At 39.0% G+C, this 17801-nt stretch overlaps 1 protein-coding gene across 4 annotated transcripts in view; it reads left to right on the top strand.

The window, feature by feature from the left end:
* Window positions 1-17801, top strand: part of LOC131216895 (uncharacterized) — a 93245-nt gene that overhangs the window by 10231 nt on the left and 65213 nt on the right. For 3 of the 4 annotated variants that reach the window (XR_009157098.1, XM_058211501.1, XM_058211503.1), the window contains exons 3-7: window positions 3090-3252; window positions 6408-6544; window positions 8696-8799; window positions 8932-9027; window positions 14909-15002. Coding sequence is in view for 3 of the 4 variants with exons in the window: in XM_058211501.1 (XP_058067484.1) it covers window positions 3090-3252; window positions 6408-6544; window positions 8696-8799; window positions 8932-9027; window positions 14909-15002 (594 nt within the window). In the remaining variant the exon portion in view is untranslated. The remainder of the gene's footprint in view (window positions 1-3089; window positions 3253-6407; window positions 6545-8695; window positions 8800-8931; window positions 9028-14908; window positions 15003-17801) is intronic. The other variant, XM_058211502.1, reaches the window with a different exon arrangement.

The raw sequence follows: 17801 nt of genomic DNA, 5'->3' as shown, positions 1-17801 counted from the left end.
GAAGTTCCTTAAACTTTCCACACTTGTAGTGATAAAGGATGCCTTGATCTCTTCTGTAAGATGCCCCCTTTTGAAGAATTTTGTCATGAAGCTGATAATATCACCTTCAATGACTTCCCAAAACACTTGGAAGAACGCCATTGGGAACCCATCAGGACCCGGGGCTCTGCCTCTTCCCAGGGAGACCACAACAACCTTCACTTCATCCTCAGTGAAGGGTCCCTTGAATGAGTCAGCTTCCTCCCTTAAAAAACCGCTGCAATTTAAATCGTCCAAACTTAGTCTCATCCACCCTTCCCCTAACAACAACTCTTTATAAAACTGGACCACTGCACCACACACTAGATCTTTCTCCTTAAGTCATTCACCTTCCACAACAATGCTACTGATCTTATTGCTTTTAGTCAAGCACTTGCATCACTGTGAAAAAACCTTGTGTTTCTATCACTCTCCTTATGCCACATGGCTCTCGATCGTTGCCTCCACTTATCTCCTCCTCTAGATGACTCGAGTAGTCTTGAGCTAGCTTCACCTGTAGGGGTCTTCTCATCCTTTGACAAATCGGTCTCTTGCCACTCAATTTTTCAAGGGAAAATCTAGTGATGTTAAAATCAACCCAATGCACCAAGGGCAATTGACCTTTTCGTGAACCAAACCTAGCTCTCCAAAATTCTTCTTCCCCTTTTGTTGCTAAATTTGGCCCATATACTACTGTGAGCGTTTAAAGGAAACCTGATGAGACATTATTAAACCCCCCCCCCCCCCCCCCCCCCCCCCCAAAAAAAAAAAAAAAGAAAAAAAAGAAAAAAAAAGAAGAAAACACACACATACACACGCAAGAACTCCCTTAGCCCACAAATTAGAGTCCTACATGACCACAGCTCCCCTTGCACGACCAATAACGTCAATGGCTACCCAATCTTTAACATTGACGGTGACATCCACAAAGAGTCCACCAATTTCCTAGCTCACAACAAACCACTAGGGCTTTCGATCTTTTGCAAACTTTAATTTGCCTCCCTACACCCTTCCAGCTCATTGTCTTTAGTTGGGCACCGATATTCCCCTTTGACCCTTCCTCATCCCCATTGACACAACATTAGAGTCATAATTGACTTTTGAGGCAAGACATACCAATTCTCTGCTTCTTTTAAGAGGTCGCTGTATCTTCCTTTGTGAGGCAGTTTGCTGCTTCGGACTACCATGATCCTCGACGAATTGGAATAGTGTGGTCATCTTCATTGCAATCCCCAAATGTGACACTTATCAGCCTTCACACGTGATTCAAGGCTTCCCTAATACAACATTTCCCCCTAACCACTGCCACTTGATTAGCCCTCCCATCATCCACCTTCCCAAATGATTGCTCTTGCAATTTGTGGATGAATTTCACACCTTCCCCATCAACAGCTGCCGCCTGTAGCCATTATGGTCCTTTTTTTTTTATTTTTTTTTATTTTTATAGGAATTGCTATTATAGCCTTGTATTGCGTAACAACTCCCATTATTACCTTTGCGTAACCATTTTTTTATACCATGCTTTATTCGGAAGATCAACATAGATTTTATTACTTCCAAAAGGCCAAAGGCCCAAAAATTACAAGGAGTAGGGCTCAAAAGAATCTTAAAAGAGACTTGTAGGAGGGCCTCCCACATCCCGGGCCAAGAGAAAAGAAAAGGAAAAGAAAAAAACAATGGGAGCCTGCATCTTGGTCCAAGAAAAAAAACCAAAAAAGCCCACATCCTAGGTCTGGAAGCAAAAAGGAAAAATGCCCACTCCCAAATGAAGAAACAAAAGTAGCCAAGCCTACCCACTAATGATCGAGGCAATCTCCATACTTGATAAGAGCCGGGCATCCAAGGAGAGAGGGGAGAGGTTGCGGAGCTTAGAGATGGTCCTCCGATGCCTAGATGAGATAATAACAATGTCGGCATTGACATGAGAGACCATGGCATATATAGATCTGGCAAAGAGGTGCATAGTCAAAGATGAAGAAAGTGGATCCTTAACAACCAATACAAATTGGCTATTGTGAACCTCCAGCACAAACTCCATAAGATTTTCCCTACAAAACTCGGATAGACCAATGAGAGCAAGCTTAAGGCATCTATCAGGCGGGTTCAAAATAGGATCATTAAGAATATAGCTCCAACATGCATAATGACAATTTGGAGGGAAGCAAAGTAGCCCTAGCATGGAGTTAGTTATTTGAGCACAAGCAATGCTCCACCTCCCCAATGACAGAAAAGGGGTGGGGGATTGGAGGAAGGGCGTCAACTACCAACAATGTTGGAAAGTCCCAACGGACAGAGAAACTACTAGGTGCTTCCACAAGGAGCGAGGGTCCCAAATAAAAAATGGCCGTAGAGCGCATGCTATCAAGAATAGAGCAAAGGATGCCTTCTTTAGGGGAGGTCCTAGCTGTAAAGATTCTAGAGTTCCTTTCCTTCCAAATATGCCAAGCAAGCGCAGGAAACAAAAGCCGGGCAAGTAGGCTGCAAACTGGAGAGTCAGGCACGGAGCTCACAGGATGCATAACCGACTCCATCAGGGGCATAACAGGCGGAGAGCCAATCTCAAATTTGGTACACAGCTAGGCCCAAATCCGTAAAACAAAGGACCATTGTAAGAATCGGTGCTCAACAGATTCATAGCTATTATTGCAAAGAGCACAAGAGGTATCCAAGGGAATTCTAGCTATTTTTAATAACATGTTGGTAATGCAATTGCACAAATTTTTGCACTATTGTATCACCTTAAGTATTTAAAAAAGTATCTACCAATAAGGATGGGTGTAGGTTGCTCTCCCTTGTAGTTTGCTAGGCTTTTTGATTTCCCTCTTGTGGCCGGTAAATTTCGTAATTTCAATTTTCAATTGCCTTCTAACGATTGGTTATTTATGCCGATAAAAAAAGATGGGGTTTTTTTTTTTTCCTTTGTGATTTCTTCGGTTTCTTGATTGTTTCCTAAGGACTGGTTTTTTCGTAATTCCTTCAGTTTCTCAACTGGCTTCTAACAACTGGTAATTTTGCAATTTCCTGACAAAAGTTGGTAGTTTCTTTTGATAACTTTATGGTTATTTTGTTAGGGATGGGTAAAGGAACGGTTGGTGCTAAGGACGGGGATGACCGGGAAGTGTATTTGCGGCTCTCGGTTACAGTTCTTGCTGCATTCTGCCGGGTCCCGGAGATTGCGTCGTCGAAGGAGATGGTAAAGAAGATCCCAGCTATACTGGAAGTGATGTTGAAAAGGTAAGGCTTTTTGAGTGAGTGTGGATATATTACCAAATTGGAACTGCAATTACTTGTAATGACCAAATTGTAATTTCCGTGGTATTCATCAACAGGCTGGACTCCAAATTGCAATAAAATTACTTTCAAGTTGGACTTGAACGAAATGTAGCTGTAATTTGTGGGCCACTTCCCTGTTATAAATACTAGGAAACATCATTTAATTTTCTGTTTTGCTCTTGATTCAATTGAATGTTTTCAATTCATTCACTAGTTTGTCCAAACACATCCTTGATGTCATTTTGGGGGAGAGTAAACCAATGAATTTCATGGATTTTCATGCTTTATATAGAAATTTGAGGGGAATCATACCATATTCATGGCCTTTTAAAAAAAGAAAAAAAGAAAAAAGAAAAAAGGAACATATTCGTGCACTCCTCCACCTTACTTGTGGCATATCACGTGCATGTTAATCCTGATTGTCGGTGGCTTGAAAATTACAAGTGGGTAGTTCTCGGATTCTAATCTGTCACTATACAATGGATGGTTGAAGAGATGCTCAATGGTCCAAATTTGATTGGAAAAAATTAGCGATCACATCATCCGATCATTTTGCTTTTTGAATCAGGGCCAAACCATAGTGAGCCCCACAATTTTATGGTCTAGATTGACATAAATTTATGCAACATGTACAGTGGATGAGTGCATCACTATGATCCTCAGTACTCCGCCATGTTGTGGTATAATTCTTCTTATTTTCTGTTGCATTGTTTATGCATCGTGTAATGCCCTATACAAAACTGTTGAGTTGAGCTGTTGAATTGAGCAGGTTACTGATATAACTTTCTGCAATCACCCATCATGCCACTGTATAAATGTTTGATTGAACCCTTGTAGAGAATTGAAAATGAGTGCTATTTCCTCACACGTCGAAGTTTTATCTGAAAAGCAACTTGGATTTTATTAAAGAAAAGCAAAACAGGCATACAGCATGGGCTAAGAGGTCTGATGCTGAGTAATGATCGCCCTTGCTACAAAGAAAGCTTACCTTCCCAAAATTCTACGATGTAATCATGGCAAAACCCCATAAAAGCTTATTGTTCCCCTGCCCTGCTACCCTATCTCCCGCTGGCCTTTTAGGAAGTATCAATGAAAGTTTTTACTTAATTGTAGAGCATCATATTGTTGTGTACCTTTGAAATCGACCAAAACTTATAAAGCATGGCTGGGCATCATAGGATTTCATGCCATATCTTAATCGTCCCCCTACCAATGCGATATCTGGACAAAAGCCTCAATTGTTGCTTGCATCAACATCCCAAAATTTTCAAGGAGCCTATTCCAAACTGCCCTTGAATTCACAGTGCATAAGCAGATGATCCCATGGTTCCCACTTTGAAGACAGAATACAAAATATTTCCACACATTTGGATTGGAATGAACTATTCCAAAGTGTTTCTTGTTGAAGTTCAGAAATAAGGTTTCCAACTTCATTATTGTGTTGATAGGTATGTTGATAGGTATGCTGGGCTCGAACCTAGACCTTAATGTAAATGCACTGCCCCTTTAATCTCAGATATTACTTTTCATGATTGTGTCTCCACCTTTTCCTAGCATCATGTGGGACTATCAATTTCTTGTACTATTCAAGGCTAAATTTCTGGTACATGGAGTTGCTGTTAATTTTTTAGGTTGAATTGTCAATCCAGAATGTGAAATTGTGTTGGACAAAAGTACAGTTATAGGCGGCATGGTTGTTTCTTTTGATTGGTTCATAAAACGCAGCTCACTTGTATGAGGAAAAATTGTCCAAACACAGCTTACCTATTATTATTATTATTATTATTTTAAAAGGAAAAAAAGAGAGGGTCAATTGTCTTTCATATACTGCCTATCAGAATGCTCTTTGTGAAACAGGCATGCATTGCCACACCTGCTTCAAGGTAACTACTATCTTTTGTTTCATTGTAGGTTTGGTAGAAGCCCCTTGTGTAAGGCACAGTTTGCTTGCTGTATGCCTTTGCTACTTTGTAGCTTGTTCAATTAAATGAAAGTTACATTGTCTAGCGTACCCGTTGGGGGTATTACCCATATTGTGCCACCTTGTTGGTATCAAAATATAGAAACAAGGAAATGCTTATGACTCTCTCAATTGTTTGTTTATGTGGTTCATGCTTTTATATTTGGATTTGCATTAATTGGTTTCTATTGCTTGACATGACTTTCTGGTCAGTGAAACTTGTTGCTTGATGTCTCCTCTTTGAAGTACATATAATGTAGGGGCATTTTCACACCGGGCTCGAGTGGGGTTGCCTGTGGGATGCAGGGGCACACTTGGGGTGAGCGGCCCGTGTGAGGCCGTACCCATGTGATTTGGGGCCCACGAGGGGGGTTCGGTCGAGGTCCTAACCCATGAGATGTGGGGCCTGGGCTATGAGATAAAGGGATTGATTCGCCATACTCTAATAGTTCAAGCTTTTAGAGTAAGTGGTTAATTGTCCTGCATCAAAGTGGTATTAGAGCGGGAGGTCTCGTGTTTGAGACTCTTCACCGGGGGTGATTAATACATGGACATTTTCACACCGGGCTCGAGTGGGGTTGCCTATGGGATGTAGGGGCACACTCGGGGTGGGCGGCCCGTGTGAGGCAGGCCCCACCCGTGTGAGGCAGGTGGCTCGTGTGAGGCCGTACCCATATGATTTGGGGCCCATGAGGGGGGTTCGGCCGAGGTCCTAACACATGAGATGTGGGGCTTGGGCTATGAGATAAAGGGATTAATTCGCCATGCTCTAAGAGTTCGAGCTTTTAGAGCAAGTGGTTAATTGTCTTGCATCAACATAACTTCCAGTTTCTGGTCAATGCGATTTATTGCTTGATGTGCTCCTCTTTGTTGAAGTGATATTCAGTGTCTTACTTGTGACTATTTCTATATTAATTGCTTGTGTTGATATGAAGCTTCCTTGCTCAAATCTCGGTTTTTTAATAACATCATCAGCAGCCTTCATGCCTGATTTTAATTCACTGGGAGCTCAAATCTTGATTCTTAATGAAATTATGTGATTCTATTGTAGATAATATATAGAATGGATTCACTAATATTTTTCAGGTACATTTTTGAAAGATGTTTATTTGATTGTACGTTTAGTGACTACTCTTATTTATATGCACGTACACAGATCAGGTCCGTCTATTTCCGAAGAGTGCTATGAATTTTTGTTGTTGGTGGCTACTGCTTCCGAAGATGGACTTACAACATTGTATGAGTCTGGAGCGATGAATGTGCTCACTGCTTGCATTTCCACTCTGCCTGATGGTATTTATGTAACTTGATCAGAAAATGTCTGATGATTATTATTATTATTATTATTATTATTTGCAGTTTAGTTGTGCCATATTCATGTCCAAGTCATTATCATTTCATTTAGATGAACTGCTTTTAATGTTTACTTCTGATGTTTTTCTTTGGCAGGTAAGCTAGGCTCAAAACTGAGACCTCGATAGTTACTTGTGATTTTATTCTCAAGATGAATAAATTTTAATTGTTCACTTGCATTTTAAGTGAGTTATGCTGAAATATAGGCCCGGATAAAGAAGGGTTGGGTCAGGATGGCAGTTGGCTGGAAACTTTTGCCACAATTTTTATCACAACTCCTAACAATGGTACATTACACATGTAGCTGAACCCAATTAGCTGGGATGAGGCTTAGATGACGATGATAATGACGACGAGACTGGACTATAAGTTCATTCATATTTTGTGACATGTTAATTTGTGGTGCTTCAAAGTAGGCGCCAACTGTTCTCAAGGCCCTATCCTCAGTAAGTGAAGGCTGCATATCTTCTCATCATCTCGAGCCAAATCCTTTTGGGTCTTCCTCTCATCTTCTTTCCCAGCCTGAACTCTAAGCAAGGTTCCCCTTCTTACCAAGCTATCTCCTCATTAGAACCAAACCGCAGAGATACAATATTAATAATAGTGATTGCTTGATTATGAGATTGAGTTTGTTACTCTTAGAATTCAAGATGGGTGGAAGAAGTGGACATGTGCCTCTAGAGTTTTGTGTGACTGTCGCGTATCAATTAACTAAAGGGGAAATTTTGTAGGATAGCTATACGACCAGCCATGCTTTATGGGACAGAATGTTGGGCAGTTAAAGAACATGTTCATAGGTGGAGTTAGTGTTTTTAGTATCAGTATTGACACATGTATTACACCCTTAGGATTCAGAAACATATTGGGTATCACATGGGAAATATCGCATGTATTGCAGTTTTTGAGAAATATTGGGAAATTGGTCGAAACTGTAGGGGATGCTAAAAAAGACATCTTTATACACTTGGTACTCAAAAGATCACAAAAAAAGTACAGATAATAAGTTACCTCTGTATAGGGTCCTAAACTATGCGTTGTCAGACAAAAATGATGCAATTGTATTAAAAATTCCAAAAAGTACCATCAATTTTTAGATCAGCCTCCAACCACTCTTAACACCACTTTTCCACACTCTAATTGCAAGTTGAATGGGTGAAATTAGGGAATTTTAGATTTTTTCAATTTCCTTTATTTTCCCCAAATTCGCAAATCAGAGGTCGAAATCCACGATTGAACATGCAAAATCATGGATTATCATCTTTGTAAAAGCAGCTGTTCAAATTCAATAAAAACTTACCGAGTTCATTTCCCGCCCACCCACTCTTTGATCTCAATTTCTTCACTCAAATTCTTTTTCTCTTTAGACAATTGAAAATGAGCATTTGAAATCAGCCTAGGAAGGTAATGAAAGCAAAAAAATCAGAGAAATAGCAATTTTATAGGATTTTTGGCGATGTTCTTTTTTTTTTTTTCTTCTGATTTTCCAAGAGAGGCTAACGACTAGTATCTACTGTATTATTGATGCTTTGTAATTTATAATTGCAATATTTTGAAAGCATTGTATATGTATCAATACATTGTAATATTTTACAAAACATTGCATGATATTGGGAAATATTATAACTTCTGGGATGTTTCGTATCGGGGAGCTGTGATTCTGATAGTATCGGCTGATAATGTCAATACTACAATCAATGGGAGGAGTGTAGCTGAAATGAGGATGTTGAGATGGATGAGACCCAAGGCAAGGAAGGATAGAATTACAAATGAATGCATTAGAGAAAACTTAGGAGTAATGCCAATAGGTAATAAGATGAGGGAAAGTAGACTTAGATGCAAAGTGTGCCGAAACGATTACATAATGGCTTGACCCATTATGTGTTAAGCGGTCATAATGGCTCCCCTGAAAAAAAGAATCGTGACAAAGCCATGTAAGCCATTATAGACCCGTAATGGTCTATTATTAAGGGGCAGCAAAGGCAAATCATAATTCTCTCTTGTTCTTATGGCTTAATGCCCATTTTTGAACTATTTTGGAAATCACTATTTTGCATTTATGCATTGGAGCTTATGAATGCAGTTTTTGTGAAGGTTCTCCATCGTTGGAGCACATTGTAAGACTTCTGCAGTTGATGCTGAGTAAACTGCCCTTGGACATCTTGAATACCGAATATCCAACAGAGTTGTCATGCTTGGCAAGTGTAGTGTTTTTTTTTTTTGCTCTTAATGTGTGTGACCCTTTTTTATCCATTATATATTGCATATAATTTCTTCATTAGCCATACTTGGTGATTTGGTCTTTATTTAACCGTTTCATATCATTTCAGGTGGCCACAATAGCTAGACAGTTCGCCATGCTGCACAATGCCCTCAAATTTGATGCATTTCACCTACTAACTGCCGTTCTCTCCTCAAAATATGCTGTACGTGAACTTCCTTTATCATTGTTCAGACTAACAATTTTGTCATAATGCAAAATTGCATAGTGACTACTGAGAACATATTGGCATTTTCTTCAAAATGTAATAATTTGTCTTTCAATTTCCTTAGAGATTGGATGATTAGAACTTGGAAAATGCAACCATTTCTCTCTTGGTATTGAAATTATTGGTTTGAGTTCTTTAGAACTAAAATTCCTTCACAGGATATGAAGAGTTGTATACTGGAAATTGCATTAGCATTCGATCAAAACAAGTTATTGTTTCTCTTTCCATTTTGGGAAGATATCACTAGAATGGTTGGTGTAACTCATTATTTAGGCTTAAATTGTAGCAATCATCTACTTTTGGTCCCACTCCAATGTTGGAATTTCACTGTTCCCGGGCACTTTGAGTTCTAAAATAGCTTACTTTCTACTTTTTCAAGACGGTTCTGTTTCAGCACAAGCTCCTTATGATACCAGGATTCTTCAAAATCACATAGGGAACCCTTGTCGGACACAAATGGGTATGGCATCCGTGTAGGATATGGCTCATCAATACCTGAATTTTTATTTTTAACATAATTCAAAAACATAAATATATCTTTAGGAATGAAACAAATGTGTAGAAACTTATATTTTGAGGTTAAATGTATTAAATATTAGTTGCATAGGTCTTTCCTCATGCCTCGAGATTTGGGGCCTAGCCACTCAAACATGCAGTTGTACGGTTGTACCCAGGCAACATAGCTCTTGCTTCCTACCATGGTTCAAAATATTGGTTGATGCATATCATGTTGGCCAAAATGTATTGGTATTTTTGGAAAACCAATTTAATGCAATTTTTTGTGTGTATTGCTGATGTGGTGCTAATAGGCCAAAATTCACACAGATACAGTGGGTATGTAGTGCTTATGGTCTGTTATGTTTTTGTTTTAATATACCATTAGAATCTTATCATTTCTCACAAGCTTCACTGACCGATGCAAGAAGACATGGTTGGGCATGTAAGACATGTGGCCTAGAATGACAACAACCTCTGTGAACAGCCTGGCCACCGCTGTTGCTGTTATGATACGGATTGTAACGGCCGTTCTGATATGGACCGTAACGGCCGTTCCAGCCTTTTTTTTCTTCAAAAGAAAAACTATTTCGAGGCCATTAAGGGCCATTTTCTGTAACAGCCGTTTCAGCCCTCTAATGCGTAACGGTTACCACCGTTACCATTACGTATCTGTTTTGGCATACCATGGCTTCTACCTGTCAGTTTGTATGGAGATGTGCAATTCCTTCATGATTTAGAAGGTCATGGGGATTTTTTTTTTCCCTTTTGTTTTCTTTTTCTTTTTATTTCCCTTGGGGTGGAACACAAATTCTTAATGGATGATAAAAATCCTACCTTTGGTCCGTTTAAGAACCTATGTCCTCTGCAGGATTTTGTACACTTCGAGGTTACAACTTACCAAGATTGTCTGCCTCTTCCATCGATGCTTACTCAAACTGGGGAAATGTTTTTATGTAGGTGGTGTAGGTGTGAGCATGACCATAGTGGGAACATTGTACTATGTGGTAGTAAGAACCATTATATTTATGTACTAGCACTTAATGTCTACAAGTGTTCTTCCCTAATATATTATTATCAGCTGTAAAGCCTAAAGGAGGCTGCAATCCTCACCCCCTCCCACATCATACTGGCCCTTTCCTTGAAAACCCCAACCCATATTTCCTTCCCTGCATTCTTCTTTTCCTTCTCCAGGTGGTATGTATGCCTGTATAATTTGTTTGTCCTTATAACCTTCAATATGTAAATGTGGTGGTATGCCATGACTAGGTGAAGAAAACATGAAAAAAAGGAGAGGATCTAGTTCATGATCTTTGATCTTTTTGCTTTCAAGCTAGTGATCAGGTTTGTTGTTAGACTTTATGGCCTAGAATGGCATTTTCTGTCGTCATTGGTTGGATGGAAAGAATGCTAGATTTCAATGATAATTGGATTGTGTTTTTAATAATGATGGAGCTAGTGCATAGTACCTCAGGTACTGTTGGGTGTTTGTGGTTGTTCAGCTGGCCATGGTTTGTCTCCCTTCATAATCTTGAGCTGTTACTTTGTATGCCTGTGATGCCAGGTGCATCCTTACCCTTAGTTTATGAAGGACGGATCACGCAGCATGTGTTACTCACTGACACATGCAGTTGTCTCAAGGAGTTTCCCTATTACAGGCTTCTCGGTGCATGAGGTGCTTTTCGCACTTTCTTTTTCAGTCTTTAGATTCTGTGTCTAGGAATAGGACAAGAAATGTGTAGCTTTGATTCAATGCACAGGCTACGCAGTTGGCACGCACACAGTAGTTGGTTGTTTTGGATAATAATGAGCATGTACTGCTATAATCTAATGCAGGAGCATTTTCACATCGGGCTCGAGTGGGGTGGCCTGTGGGATGCAGGGACATACTTGGGGCGGGTGGCTCATGTGAGGCGGTACCCATGTGATGTGGGGCCCACGAGGGGGGTTTGGCCGAGGTCCTAACCCATGGGATGTGGGGCCTGGGCTATGAGATAAATGATTAATTCACTATGCTTTATCAGTTCGAGCTTTTAGAACAAGTAGTTAATTGTCCTGCATCAAAGTGGATCAGAGTGGGAGGTCTCGTGCTCGAGTGGGGTGGCTTGTGGGATGCAGGGGCAGACTCGGGGTGAATGGCTCGTGTGAGGCAGCACCCATGTGATGTGGGGCCCAAAAGGGGGGGTTGGTTTGGCCGAGGTCCTAACCCATGGGATGTGGGGCCTGGGCTTTGAGATAAAGGGATTAATTCACCATGCTCTATCAGTTCGAGCTTTTAGAGCAAGTGGTTAAGGGGCTGTTTGATTTTTAATTTCCCTAGTAAATGCAAGGAAATACATCCCTTTTACTTACTCCACCTTGTTTCAAATTAGCAGGGAATTACGATTCGAAAAGCCGTCCATATATTACTGATTTAAATATGTGGCCCCCACCATGATATATGTGAGTTATCCACACCATCCATCCTTTTAAAAACATATATTTTAAGGCATGAACCCAAAAATGAGGAAAATCAAAAGCTCAAGTGGACCACACCTTAGGGAACAATGATTATTAAGACGTCAATGGTTGAAAGCTGTTTTCTCCCTAGGGCCCACATTGATGTTTATTTGTCATCCAACCTCATAAGGTCACACAGTCATGGATAAAGGGAAAACAAAAATATTAGTTAGATCCAAAACTTTTGGAGTCCTCGAGAAGCTTTCAATGGTAGGAGTTCAATTTCCATTGTTTCCTGTATTGTGGTCCACTTGATCTTTGGATCTGCCTCATTTTTTGGCGCATGCCATAAAATGAGTTGGTTAAAGGGATGGACGGTGTGGATAAGACACGCACATTATGGTGGGCCTCATAATTTAATATTTTTCTCCTTGATTGACGTGAGGAGTGCTATAAATGAAAGTCGGCGGTCAACGTCACCTTGGAAATCTAGCCATAAATACATAGGTAAATAATTATTACCCATTTACCTTGAATTACCTGTGTAATTAGAAAATCAAACAGGCCCTAATTGTCTTGCATCATAATCACTAGATTGCGACTGGAGGAGTTCACAATGCCACTTGCTGCAATGCGTTTTTATGTGTGGCTTGACCTTGGCTAGGATTGTTTATGTTTTGACTTGCATAGCAATACTATTCAAGTTTCCTTCATGGTTACTAGATGCCGATGTTGTCAAATTGCATATGTGATCGCATGCGATCAGCATATGTTGTTCGCATATGCGATTGCTTTTTTTTTTTTTTCTAAAAAATAAAAAAATGAAAAAAAGGGAAAAATTGAAAAAATTTCTAAAAAATTAGGGGAAAATTTCCTAATTAGTAAAAGTGATTGGATAGCTTATTTTACTTATTTCATTGTAATTTGAGTGTTTCATTAAGTTATATAGTTAATTACTTATATTATATTTACATAAATTTTAACAAAACAATTTACAAGCTACATTAAGAGTGAATTAATTATTAAAAACTTCAAACAGAGAGAGAGAGAGAGAGAGAGAGAGAGAGAGAGAGAGAGAGAGAGAGAGAGAGAGAGAGAGAGAGAGAGAGAGGATAGTGAATATTGAGGGGATTTGAGTGCCTATTTATAGGCAGAAGAGATTGAAATTGCAAAAAAAGAAAAAGAAAAGGAGTCTCGTTGGGCAGTATGTGATCACGCAGTCGCATATTCATTGCATGATAAAGCATGCCATGGCATACTTGTCAGGATCGCATATGCCATGATGGCATATGCGATCTCTTCACATATATGCACATATGTGATCTCCTATGCCCATATGCAATCGCATTTAACAATGTTGCTAGATGCAAGACAATGATTCCCCATGACTTTCTGTTTGTTTAAGAACCATCTGATTTGTAGAATCATGTATAAAAGTGATTTCCATATTTAATGATAGTTTGGGATTACTTTTTTTTTTTGAATTATTTTTAACAAAAATTTCAGGCCTATGTTATAGTGATGTTTATGTTTTAAGGGTGTTGTTGTTCGGCAACACTCAGAAGCACTTCTTTTAACTTCGTCTTTGGGGAAGTAATTCTCTGTAACTAGTTGCTTGGGAATCAATCTGTCCCTGAATTCCGTTTTGAACTCCATAAAATGGCCCCATTCTTCTGTGGAGCAGTTTCTCTCCTCTCCCCCCCCCCCTCCCCTTTTTTGCTTTTTCCTTTTCTTCTAGATGTGTGCCCAATCTCCATCTCTGTAACTAGAGATGAAGGCTGTTTAATTCTGGTATGATGCCAGTTCCTTTGTTGATCCTCATGACATCAATCTTCTGTTGGGATGCTGCATTTTTTTTTTTAAAAAATGCTCAGATCTTTTACTTGGACCTGAAAATCTCTAGTTAAATCTCTCTGATGAAGTGTGCTGGTGCTGCTAGGAGTCATGAGATCATTAGGGTATTAGGGCAGTTGAATCCTTGGGTAGTCTGTTGGGGGTACCAGATTGTTCCTTTTTGTGTGCGTGCGTGTGTGTGTGTGTGTGTGTGTGTGTGTGTGTGTGTGTGTGTGTGTGTGTGTGGATCTGAGCTCTAATTAAGTGTATTCTGGGCTCTTTTAAGTTCATGGAATGTTGTCTGTGGTACATTTTCAGTTTTGATATGATTTTGTGAGATATTTGTTGACTAGGAATCTCATTTTTATATTTTACTATATAATAATTATTTTTTCAATACTAATTGCTTGAGGTGCATTACAAATTGATTTTAAGCAGCTAAAACATTATCTTTGGAAAGTCCCTAGTAGAGATAGTTTAGAATTTCTAATATTTATTGCTAGATATGCTTTTTGTGAATGTGGATGTCTTTTTCTATCTATCAGCCAATGCTCACAATCAAATGTTTGGTCTCTATAGAAATTGAACCTTTGATTTGCAAGGGTAAAATCAAAATATTACTTGTAGGATTTATCAAATTGAAAGGAAATTGTCTTGCAAATGTCATTATCCTCTATCTACAATTGTAACGGTTGTGCTTCACTGAAGCAAATGTGAGATGTCAGTTATTATTAAGTTTCTTCTGGCTAAGTATCGTTTCTTTTTGTCCTGGAGTCCAGAAAACTCCTCCTTGGAATCTGTGATCAGTGATGCAGGTTTTACATATCTTAGAACCTGAATTCTTTATAGAATTGATCTTTTGTCTTGTTGAAAGTTGAAGCTGAGACTGCTTTCTTTTCTAAATAGTATATATGTTCTATTGATGTTATTGTTCTCTTGCTCCTGGTCATATAAATGCTATTTTTTAAATAGCGCTTGGCTAAATGCAACTTTTTACATTATATTTCTGTTCATGTTCTGGTTTTATATGTTGCCTTCGTGGTATTTCCAGGGACCCCTTCATGATGCTCTAAGGTCAATGTCTGGTGATATTTGGGCAACTTATATACGCGTTGGTATAGTGGCAATTTTGCAGAATCGTGTTGGTATGAAATGTTGCTGTTCTTTGATATTCTCAATAATCACACCATCTTTAATAGTTACATTTTCGTAATTACTTTACACTTCAAGCTTCCATAACTTGTTTATTTTTAGGGGTTTATGAAATGTGCTTAATGAAGAATGTTCCCAATGCTCTTAGTTCATTTAAGTTTTCAAGTGGGGCTCTCTTATTCTAGTCTTTGTGATTAGGATTAATATGATTTTCTCTTATGGATACCTTAGACCTTTAGAATATTGTATGAAAGTAATTCAAGTTGAGTATCCGTTTGTGATTTAGGACCGATGCATGAACCAAATATCATATGAGATCAAGTAACAAAATTAAAATAATTAACAAAAAAACACAAACTTTGCAATAGTCATCATAAATACCACAAAAACCAAAGGAAGATCATGCATAATCCTAGCCTAGGTTACCAACATCGCCGCATAAGATTATTAAATAAAAGGAGACTATGATATAATGGATGTAGAGACATCCAATTAGCATAGGGTAAAATCTATTTCAAAGTAAAAGACCTAATACAACCTAGGGTAAAATTAGGGTTAAGGGAAGTAGGGAAATATAAGAATTAGGGTTTATGGGATTAAATTGGGTGAGGGGATTAAAGTGTTTATAGGTTAGGATGTGGGAATTGGGTTTTTGGATAGAAGGGGTGTAAGTATTTTGGTTGAATTGAAGAATTGGAAAAGTTAGGGTTTGGGTAATTTGGGAAAGTAAGAAAGTTATGGATTTTAGGTTTGGGGTTAGGGTTTTGAGAATAGAAAAAGAGGGTTTTGATCTAAGGATGATGGGAATCCCAAAGGGACAAGGTATGGCCGTACGGCCAACCCGAGGTACGGCCACACGTGTGGCTTGGTTGGATGGGTTTAGGTCTTTTAGGCTTTGGATTGTGGATGAGTATGAGAAAGTTAGGTTTAAGAGAAGATGAAGATTTGGGATGGGAGAATCGAAGAACTTTGAAGAAAATACTTTGATGGTGGAAAAATGGATGATGATGTGGGGATAGATGGAGACCTCGCACCTCTGTTGATGAATATTAGCCTCACACCAATCCCCCTTCCAAATCACATGAAAGTATTTTCAAATCTTATGATGGATGGGTATGAGAGAGTTAGGTTTAAGAGAAGATGAAGATTTGGTATGGGAGAATCGAAGAACCTTGAAGAAAATACTTTGATAGAGGAAAAATGGATGATGATGTGGGGATAGATGGAGACCTTGCACCTCTGTTGATGAATATTAGCCTTACACCAATCTCCCTTTCAAATCACATGGAAGTATTTTCAAATCTCATGAAGATGGAAGAAGAAGAGGAAAAGGAGCAAAGCTTATTTGTTTTTTCTCACAAAATCCAATGAGGGAGAGAGTTACACCCCACCCTCTTTTATAGCTTCAAGAAGTTTCAATAATTACAATAACCACCCTGTCTTGTGAACTTTAATGAAAATAGCTCTAGTCTAAATAAAATCAACTAAAAACACTCATAAAAATGTCTAAACATAACATAAACAAAACTAAATCCTATAAGCTGATAAAGTTTAAGAAAAAACTAGTGTGGACAATTCACGATCAATGGCCCGATCATCACGTCCCTCCAATCCAACGGTTTGGATTACTTCATAAAGCAGCCCATGTGCATCTTCCCAGTGTGGGGTCTTCTAGATGCTTGCACATGCACATGGGGTCTTCAACACGATCACGGGTACTCGCCTAGCCACAGGGAAATCGGTGCGGCTTGCCTCCTCCTCTGATACGTACGCAAAGGTGTATGTGAAGTGATGTCCTCATTAGTTTGCAGCACCAAACTTGTCTAATCTCCGTCTCATTGTTGGTCATGTGTCTAGAAGGATTGTGCAACTAGGGGGCATCTTTCTTATTAAGTTAATAATGGGGACATGGGGTCTATGAACTGTTGTTCATAATAAAATCAGTCTGTAGCTGGGGGCTAGATTTGATTGGTTGAGATGATTGTTAGACTGCATGAATGACAGGAAAAAGGCCATTAACCATTGACAGGGAAGCCTCATTCTGTCACTTGAAATTTCATGGTCAGACGTCCAATGATTGATCCAAGTTTTCTTAACCAATAATTGCTTTTTCTCATGAATCTGTCACTTCAAGCTTTTGGTCACGTAACTACGGATTTATATGATCATGCCTCTTCCTGTTCCTAAATCTGCTCGTCTCCATGGTCACTCCTTCCTTCTAATACTCACATAAGTTTAATCTGCTTGCGATTTTGTCATTAGCTACAATGCACTAGCATTACATTCATTTTCAGATTCTTCTCTAAATGATGTTTAAACTTATTGTAGAAACAAAGTTATTCATGAAAATCACTAATGGAACCAAACTATCAACTGCTCTCTGGTTATAGCTTCTGATTGAGATATCCATGTAGATGCAGTTGCTGTTCTTTGTTTGTGGGTTTGATAGTTCATACACAATAACTTGGCCACACTTTTGGCCTCATTTAGTTTTGGAATTGACCTCCTTGGTTAACTCTTTCCTTCTTTTTGTTAAACTCTTTTGTTTTGTTGGCCCGTAAATTGTTGGTGACATTTCATTTCTCTAGTCAATTTGAACAATCATTTTGAAGAAGGGAAGCTAAAGTATTTCTGTTATTGATATTTTCTCTCAATTGCATAAGAACTTCACTGAGTGTAGATAGTTGATGGGAATGCCATGATTAGAGACATAAGGAGATTAGAATCACAACACACGTTCTCGTGTGTGTGTGTGTGTGTGTGTGTGTGTGTGTGTGTGAGAGTTAAGGACT

This window comes from Magnolia sinica, chromosome 10, assembly GCF_029962835.1.
Source record: "Magnolia sinica isolate HGM2019 chromosome 10, MsV1, whole genome shotgun sequence".
In the NCBI taxonomy this organism is placed as follows: Eukaryota; Viridiplantae; Streptophyta; class Magnoliopsida; order Magnoliales; family Magnoliaceae; genus Magnolia; species Magnolia sinica.
Note: the sequence above shows the minus strand (reverse complement) of the source record. Positions and strands in the feature narration are given on the sequence as shown.